Source organism: Zalophus californianus, chromosome 5 (assembly GCF_009762305.2).
Source record: "Zalophus californianus isolate mZalCal1 chromosome 5, mZalCal1.pri.v2, whole genome shotgun sequence".
Lineage (NCBI taxonomy): Eukaryota > Metazoa > Chordata > Mammalia > Carnivora > Otariidae > Zalophus > Zalophus californianus.
Genome location: NC_045599.1, coordinates 106,291,022 through 106,301,093, shown reverse-complemented (window position 1 = coordinate 106,301,093; position 10,072 = coordinate 106,291,022). Strand labels below are relative to the sequence as shown.

At 40.5% G+C, this 10,072-nt stretch overlaps 1 protein-coding gene across 1 annotated transcript; it reads right to left on the bottom strand.

Moving 5' to 3' along the window:
- On the bottom strand, positions 1-8,445 carry MED7 (mediator complex subunit 7). The gene is made up of 2 exons (XM_027606179.1): positions 8,343-8,445; positions 1-1,314 (listed from the first exon to the last, which is right to left on the bottom strand). Exon 2 carries the CDS (start codon positions 1,295-1,297, stop codon positions 596-598), a length of 702 nt encoding a protein of 233 aa, XP_027461980.1. The 5' UTR covers positions 1,298-1,314; positions 8,343-8,445; the 3' UTR covers positions 1-595.
- Between the last annotated feature and the right edge of the window lie 1,627 nt (positions 8,446-10,072).

Here is a 10,072-nt window from a genome sequence, read left to right as displayed (position 1 = left end):
AGGGATCAAAGGATTTATTATCTGAGTGACTGGAAAAAAGTAAATAGACCTATCCAGGGCAGGAACAAGAAGCTGAGATAGTGTGTTTACAGAAGCAGTCAAGAGGAAAAATAAAATTGCTGTTTTATAACTCTACGGGGTTCCTCTCTTTTAACATGTTATACTACATTTTTAGAGATCAAGTAAATTTTTAAGTAAATAAATCTAAAGATTTTATAATTTCACATTTATACAACTTGATATCTTTTATTTATCTACCACTCTTAAAGCAAATGACAAATCTACTTTTCAAAGATGAAAGCTTGCTATTACTGAGGATATCTTCGATGTTTTCTGCAACTCCAAATCCAGGAATGTTCCACACAATCGCAGCACTTTCCTTTTTAAGGTGATTACTCTTAATGTATACATATATACTCATTTCCCTATGTTTGCCATACAGTGCAACGCCTGTGACATCTCATAATTGATAAAGCTGGAGTCAAGCCGTTCACATGACTTCTAGTTATAGCGCTTTTAAGACTCTCCAAGAGCAAATTAACGAGTATATACCATTTACTGAAAAGGAAAAGAGAAAAGCAAAAAGAAACATCCTTCATGGTCTTTCATTCATTTCATCAATTAGGACACACAAGGCAGCATCTTTCTCTATAATCTGGTCTCTCCTATGACCTGAATTTTCTCTTTGTTGTTCATTCTGTCCAGTACAATTGTTGCTATCATCAGCATCCATTGGTTCAGTTTTTACTCTCATCCCTGCTTCTGAATGAGGCAAATCATCAGGCAAAGAAGCCAAGCAATTCTGAATCATCTCAATGACTCGTTCCAGATGCTTCTGAAACCTCTCAGCTGTTTCAAGGCGTTGACGTTTCTGCACCTCCATCATGACTCTCAATGTCTCTCTTGCTTGGTGGGGTCGGTATTCATTTATGAGATGATGCACATGTACAAAAAGCAGCTTAAGATCTTCTAGTTTCTCTTCTCGTTTTATACTCCCAGGACTCCTTATCAAGATATCTAAGAGATCTAAGAAATTAATAAGAATAGACATATTGAGTTTTCTCAGTTCCTTCTTGTGATCAAACTGCATAGGATGAAGCCGTTCGATGCCCTGACTTTCTAAAGGGCGGATAATAAGATCATCACATTGGAACTGATTGCCAAACATCATGTAACTGTCTTTTATTGGAGGTGGAGGCTTGGGAGCTAGGCCTTCCTGAATATTTTCATCTGTATATTCCTTGATGTACTGCATTGGAGGTGGTGGAAGAGCACTCACTTGTTGTGGCTCACCCATTGCGGAAGATCAAGAACCTACGGAAAGAAACCAAAGATTAGAGTAGAGCTACAAAATAAACCTGTCACACTGGGTGACTACAGACAGTATTTTCCTTTTTTTTCCTTGGCAGTTTGGGGCCCAGGACAAAATGATCTCCTTAGTTTCTAAAACAACATGGAAAGGCTGCCATCTTTTTCTAATTAGCATTATATCTTCAATCATCCAACTATTTCTCCTTCTCTGCTTAAGACTTTCATTGGCACAAAAAAATGTATGTAGTGTATTTTCATCTATAAATAAAATCTGGATCCCACACCCCTCACCAGTTATATCATTTCTCTACCCCCTCTATAGCTAAATCACACATGCTGTCTCCCCATCTCATATCACAATCACTTTTGTTGTATATTATAGATTGATTTCCAAAAGCAAACACTTATAACATCAACATTGCTATATTTCAGACAGCTGGTGTCATCACCTGAGCTTCTTTGATGAAATGATGATCCAATTCTATACCTTTTCCCCTGCAATGTACACATTTTTTATGGACACATTAACTTTTTTATATCAACGGCAGAATTCCAAACCCAAATGTATCCTCTATACATATGCTCTAAATAGAGGTTCCATTTTAAGCTTAGGTATATGATAAAACGAGAAAACCCTGACTGCTCATTTACACTGATCTTATCAGATTTTCAAGGTATAACACCACCATCCAACAGCAAAGATGGCAAATACACTGGAGGCAGTTTTACTCTGGGAATTTGTGAAGTACTAAGGGCAACTGTGGAGCAGCCCTGAGGTACCACCAAGCCACAGCGGTGAACAGGATGCTGCTGAGAACCAATGAGGCAGTGGTCAAAGGCATCATGATCTACTATAATTTTACCAACTCATAATTCACTGCTTCTGCATATTCATTTTAGTCATTATCCAATTTGGCCTCAACCTCTTAACTCCACAAAAACTGCTCAACAAGGTCATCAACAATCATCACACGAGCAAATCCAATAGATATTTTTCTAAGGTGATTTTACTCAATCTTTCAGCAGCATTTTCTTCTTTTTCAACACAGTCCCTTCTCCCTCAGCTTCTGTGAGCTTCCATTTAGGTTTTCCTCCTACCTCACTGGCCACTCCCTCTCAATCTCCTCTAGCACCACTCCTCTACCCAAATTTTAATGTTGACCTGTCTCAAGAGGGTTGCTCTGGGGCCCTCTTCTCACTGTAAATTAAGGAATCAAAAACTCAAGTGCCAAAGGGAATAGGCAAGCAACTTAAAACAGTTAAGTACTCTGGGGCAGGGATTCATATGAATTAAGCATATGAATGCCAAATCTCAAAACCTCCAGCCATTAGCATTCATGTGATAAAGAAGACTCATTGCCCCTCAGTTTATTTCTTAAAAAAGGGCAAAAATCAAAGATTTTATGCAGAAATCTCTCAATTTGTAAGTACTGGTAATTAATTCCAGAGATCATCAAGTACTGTGGGGTCAAAAATAACTTGTCTACAACAATCTTTGTGGTCTTTGGGCCAATAGTTTTAGACCTCTGCTTTTTATTTTCCCTGGGTTATTATCAGTCAATTCCATGGCTTTTATTAAACACCATTTCTACCAGTGGTTCTCAACCAACGGCAATTTTGACCACCAGGAGACATATGGCAAGGTCTGGAGATATTTTCACTTGTCACAACTGGGGGATGGGGTGCTACTGGCATTGATGAAGGAACAGAAGCCTGGCTGAAAACAAAGTATAAGCCCGACACTCTGCAACCAACCCCCACCCCCCACTCTTGGGTGAGACACATGTGACATTCTTCCAGAAGTTCCCAACTATCTTAATGTTAATGCCTTACTAGAAGGGTAAACAACCTTAACTTGACAATGGCAAAGCCTCCGGTATCCTGTGAATATTCTTTAACATACAAAAATCCTTTTGAAACCTCCCTTTTCCTTACCTTCCCCGACCCCATAGTATATAATCAGCCACCCCTCACAGCCCCGGGGCAGCAGCTCTTTCTGCCCATGGGTCCTGTCCTGTGCTTTAATAAACCACCATTTTGCAACGAAGACGTCTCAGGAATTCTTTCTTAGTCGTCAGCTCCGGACTCCACCCCACTGAACCTCACCTATATTCTAAAACTTCATCAGCATCTAATGGGTAGAGGCTAGGGATGCTACTAAACACAATGCATATGACAGCCCCCAACAAAGAATTATCCAGCCCCAAATGTCAACAAAATATTGTGCCAAAGTGGAGAAACCCTGTTCTGTGTTTATGACTCTGTACTTTCTACCTCCAATCCAGACTGCCTGAACTCCTTCTGGGTGGTTCATAAAATATTCAGACCCCCCTCCCCTCCCTATCATCACAAATTTATCAAATCCTGTTGATTCCACACCTTCACCATCTCAAGTTCAGCAATTCTGACCAAGCCACCATTTCTTCTTGCCAGGAACATAATGGTTTCCCCAGGGCTTTTTTTGCTTTCACTACTGCTCTTCCACATAACAGCCAGCATAACTGTTTTCATCCAACATTCGTTCTCCTTCATTATATCCTAGGAGTACCGTCTTTAATCTAGTATTTCAACACTATTCTTTAACTATACCAACTTCTTCTGCCTTTGGGTCTTTTCATATGCTTCTTTTCCTGCTTCAGGCAGTGGCTTAAAATGTCACCTCTGAAGAAATAACTTAGTTGATTAGTCATCAAATCCAGATCCTACCTTCTTTCTTTTATTCTCTGAACCAGTATTTGACTTCTCTCCCTGGCCAGACTATAGGCTCCATGACGGGAAGGACTCTTATCATAGTTCTATGTCGACAACCTTGCACACACATAAGCTTCATAAGTATTTGTTGAGCAGCTTCATCCATTTCAAGAGGGCTCCAAATCAATGGAATTTGGAAATATGTACAAACACCCTTAACGTGTATTCACTCTTTTGATTCTTTACTGTTTGTCTAATATAGGACAATGAGTATCCAGAGATGATGATTTTAACAACAGATAATATCTGAGTACATACTATGTGCCAGTTTACTTTTCTCAGGGCTGTGAGAAAAGGTGCTCTTTTTCCTTTCTGGAGATGAGACAGTTGTGGCTCAGAAAGGTTGAACCACTAGCATAAAGTCACAGATTTAAGTAGTAAATGATCAGGGAACAGAAGGCAAGCTGATGACAAAGCAGAAGCTGACACCCCACAACCCCCCCCCCCAGGATACATGTGATATTCCTCAGGCACGCCTGGCTGCCCTAAAGGAAAAACAAATAGTTAACTTTGATCACAATCCTACAAGACATGTGTCTCCCTCAGTTTATAAAGGTCTTAGCAACCTACAAGAACAAAGCTTTCCTATCATCAATAACCTAGCTTTCAGAAGGAAATGTAGGTACAATTAAATGCCCTTATAACTTGCAGCCCATTGACAGATACTTGAAGTGGGCAGTGTATATTCCTTCAGGAAGTTCCCAACTACCTTAATTAATGTTAATAACTTACTAGAGGGGTAAACACCTTAACTTGACAATGGCAAGGCCTCCGGTATCCTGTGAGTCTTTAGCATATGAATGAAAGTTCTTTTGGAAACCTCCCTTTTCCCTTACCTCCCCCGACCCCATAGTACCAAATCAGTCACCCCTCAAAAGCCCGGTGCAGCAGCTCTTTCTGTCCACGGGTCCTGTCCCCGTGCTTTAATAAAACGTCATCGGCTCCAGACTCCACTCCACTGAACCTCACCTGTACCCCAAAACCTCATCAGTAAAGGATCCAGAGTCTAAAGATCTCAAACACTACACTATACATCTTTAAAGGATAAACAAAACACTCCCTCCATCCTAGTGTTGCTTAAAATACCCAGGAAAACAGACAAAAAAACTACGAAGTTCTAAGGCTACTACAAAAGACCAACAGATCCTAACTACCAAAAATAAATCTAAAAATAGGAAAATGCATCATAAGCAAAATTAAAAGACAATCCCATTCTTCTGGAAGAAAAATGCTTGCAAGCTAACCAAGAGCAAATACTAGAAATTTTATTTTGACTTTTTAAAAACATTTTTGACTCCACCCCCACCAGAAGGAAAGCACCAGGACTTCAGGAACTGCTTATCTTGTACACAACTCCACTTCCACCATCTCAACACCTAGAAGACTCTCAATAAAGGCCCCCAGGATGGTTTTTTTTAACCTCTATTTTTTAAAACCTAGAAAGAGACAAAAGAGGAAAATGAAAATGCATATGCTGAATAAAGGCAGGAAAATATTCAGACTAATACATTTCTAAAAGCAAATTTCTAAAAAGGATGCTTTTCATCTAACAGACAATCAAGATTTCAAATATTCCATCACTATGGAATATAATATCATATATTATATACTTATATAATATAGAACACCTTCCATGTAACAGGCGCTGGATTCCAGCAGAGGTCACACTATCCTTTTGATGTAGTTCTTTTGGAATGTTTTTGGTGAAGTTTGATGGCGTCTGGAGCTGACAGCCAAGAAAGAATTCTTGTGACGTCTTTGGTGCAAAACGTGGTTTTACTAAAGCAAGGGGACAAGACCCGTGGGCAGTAAGAACTGCACTGGGGTCCTGAGGAGTGGCCCATTAAATACTTTAAAGTTGGGAGGGAGTTAGGGATAGTGTAAGCCTCCCAGGAAACAAGGTTTCCAGGATCCTGAGGGGGCTAGCTATTGTTAGGAAAGGTCATTTATTACTGGTTAGTAAAAACTAAGTCATGAGACCCTTCAGATGTCTATCAGTGGGCCATATACTTCGGGGATGATTGCTAACATGTATCTGGGGGTAGAGACAAAGGAAGTTTCCAACAGAATTTTTATATGTTAAAGTAGACTCACAGGATCCTGGGGGTTGGGCTAAGATTACCTGTTGCCCTTAGCAAAATATTAACATCAAGGCAGCTGAATCCCTAGAGGAATGTCACTCTGCCTGTTTTAAGGACTTGTCAGTGAGCTATAGGTAGTAAGGAAATTTAGTAATTCTTGTTTCCCACATCCCTTGTACCAATATTTTCACAAGATAAAATTCTAGAAGTAGAATTGTTGGTTCAAAGAATATCAGCATTTAAGATTTTGATACTGCCAAATTACATTCCAAATATATATTTGTTTCCTGTCAGTGTGTGTGAGAATTCTCGTATATTCTCTTGGGTAGTACTGGCCTACCACCCAAGAATGTTGTGGGGTGGTTGTGATGATGGCTTCTGTGAGAACTGAGGTGAGTGGGTCCTTCCCACCCCAACCAGTTTCCCTACAGGGCCAGAACAGCTATAAGCCTTATTCTAAAACTGCGATGACCTTCTGAATGAAGAGAATTACAGAAAGTAAGGTGGGAAACAAAGGCGTAAGGAATGTAGTTAAAATTAAATCTCCTTACAACCTGTAGCCCATTGACAAATACTTGAAATAGGCAGATTATAACATTCCTCCAGGATCCCACAAGTCTTTAACATATAAAAGTCCTTTTGGAACTTCCCTTATCTTTACTTCTCCCAACCCCAAGGTATAAAATCACTTGCTCCACATAATCCCGCGGTAGCAGGCACCAGCAGTGGCTTCAAATCCTAAGGTCTTTCCTGCATCACAAGGACATAAAAATGTGTATTAAGGGTGTTTAATGCTGCAATGTTTGAAGAGTACGGAAAGCCAGAAATAATACATGACTTCATCAATATGAGTGGATAAAATATTTCTATATAGTATTATGCAGCCCTTAAGGAAAAAGGGGTAAAACTTCATGAGGGTGGGGTTATACACTGCCCCGTTTCACTAATTTACAACACAGGATAGCTGCAAATAGTGACAATATTTTAACGTAAATTCTGATTTATAGAAAGCTGAATGAAAAGTACAAAGAACATTCCATATTCTTCACCCAGAATTTCCAAACGTTAACATTTTCTCTCACTTGCCTTACTGGTCTCCCCCAAATACTCATGTTCCCTTATAACCATACTACTACCAAAATCCGAGAATTAGCATTGATCTGGTACTTCAAAAGCAATTTTAGACAGCCCAAGTTCCACCCCACTCAGACATTTTTAGTTGGGCGTCCTGTTTTGTGTTTCCTAACACCACGTGCATTCCTCTTTTCAAGCTGCCATTTTCCAAAAGCCAACTCCGTGACAGGTGCGTTTTAAATCCTCTCCGTCTTCCTACAAATTCTTGAGTTAAGTACTACTGTAGATTTCATTTTAGAGAGGAAGTGTTTGCACCAGATCAAAAGGCTAGTAAAAAGCACAGCCAGAATTCTTATTCTGGGTCCTTTTCGTTACACAGTACAAGCTCTCTTGAGTCAATAAACCATGAATCTTTAAAAGGAACTTGACATATTACAGCAGTTATGTTTATTTCTCTATCACTTCCCTAGAATGAACTTTTCCAAAGGCAGGCATTATCCTTAGTAAAACCACCGCCAAGGGTTACAGTCTATTATCTGACTCAAGATTCACCTTCTATAGTGTTAGTTCCAAGCTAGGGGCTTAACCAAAAAAGGAAGGTATTCCAGGGTCCCGCCCCCAGACATGTGATTCGTTTCGTCTACGGTGAATGGGGCAGATGGAAAGCAGCTTAAAAAAACAGACCAGATGAATGTGACCATTAGGCTTGGAATGGGCCAGCCTCCTCCACCCCCACCTCCCCACTAACTCAGCCGGTTTAAGCATCTCTCCCCGAAGAGGGAGGGCAGGGATGGTCACTCTCAGCTGACAAAAGCCGGAGGCTAAAGTACTCGCCAAGTCCACACAGCTTAGCAAACCAGCAGCGCGCAGGACTTGAACTCAGGTCTCCCAACCTGAGGTCCGGCTCGGCCTCCCCACACAGAGGAAGCCCGCCGAGGGCACCTTCTACCCGGCTCCCCACGAGCACCAGAGAGGCGGCAACCTCCGACGGACGAGGGAGAGGAAGATGAGAGAGTATACCCCGCGCCAAGCCTCCCCCATTCCCAGCCCGCCTTGAGGAAGCCGCGAGGTCCGGAAGGAGAAATGCACGCGGAACGAAGCCCCAAGCCATCGCCGCCCACTCACCTCAGCTGAGGGTTTAACACCGGAGCCGCCTTCGCCTCCGCAACCGAAATCCGACTTCCGGCCGCCTCCCACAGGAAGAAGCCCCTGACGGTGTCCTTTGATTGGCTGGAAGAGCTGTCTTTTAGGTGAGGCTCTAGTCCCGCCTCCAACCAATAGCTTGCTATTGCGCCTGCGCATATCTCCCCCACTTTGGAGGTTTAGTCGCCTGCGGCTTTGGAGGTGGGGGCGTATGTGTTAGTACTTTCTATCAGTAGAAGTAGCAACTGGTAGCTTCGCTCCTTTTTAAACAACGCATCCATATGCCTTACATGAAGTTAGAAAATACAGATAAGCAGATTTTTTAATTTTTAAAAATTATATATCTAATCCCACTGTCAAAAATAACATTTATTTTTTTAATCGAAATATTTGTGAACATGATTGGGAATCAATAACATTCTCAGTTTCCATTTCTTCACTATACATTCATATTTATTCTCATTTAGAAATTGAAGCATGTGTAATTATATTTCCAGGTAACAGATTAACAAAAAATGTATCAAAGATTTCTTTCGGAGGTAATTTTCGTACAGACTTATAAATTCGTGGGGATCTTACAAGAGCATAGTGGACATAAAAAATAAGGTTATTCTGATAAAAAGTTTTCAACTTTACCTCTTTAAAATAAGATTATTTGAATTTAATTTTTTACAAAATTATGGGGTTCAAGTATATACAAAAGTAGAGAGAAGTGTACTTACCCACCTTCAATGAGTAGCTACCCATTAAAGCTAGACATTATTTCAACATGCGTCTCTAAAATAGGACTCATTTTCCCCTATAAACACAGACCCATTATTTCATTTAAAAACAAATTAGTAATTACTTAAAATCCTCAAAATCAGGGGCGCCTGGGTGGCTCAGTCAGTAAAAGCGTCTGACTCTTGATTTTGGCTCAGGGTCATGAGATCGAGCCCTGTGTCAGGTTCTGTGCTCAGCCTGGAGTCGCTTGAAATTGTCTCTCTTCCTCTGCCCCTCCCTCCCCACTTCTCTATCCCTAAGGGGAAAAAAAATCATCAAAATCAAGTCATTATTTGGATACCAATTGTTTCAGGACCCAATAAGCTGTTGAGACTGGCTGATGTGTCTTTCAATGACCTTTTAATCTAAAGGCTCTGTTAAGTAATAAAAATTTAACCCAGTAAATTTAAAAGATCTAATGGGCTATATTAATCTAGTCATGAATTGGGCAGAATCCCACCCAGTAAGTAAAGGGGAACTCTAAGGATTTGTATAAAATGGAAGGTTTTTACAGAAAAGAGGGTGGAGCAAAGAAGTTATTAGCAAAAGAAAAGTTTTGTTTCACACAAGGTCACATTGCCTTAAGGGGCAGAGCAGGGGCCTTATTGTGAAGATTACCTCTTCTTCCTTTGAGAGTGAGGGGCAATGTCCCATGCCACAGATTACCTCATTTGGTGCTGACCAGAAAATTCCAGATTGATTGGTTTAAAATCAAACCAGGAGAGACTCTGGACTCAGGGAAACAAACTGAGGATTACGGAAGGGAGGAGCTTGGGGGGACTGGGTAACTGGGTGATGGGCATTAAGGAGGGCATGTGTTGTGATGAGCACTGGGTGTTATAAGCAACTAATGAATCGCTGAACACGACGTCAAAAACTAATGATGTACCATATGTTAGCTAACTGAACATAATAAATAAGTTAATTAAATAATAAATAAATAAATAAAT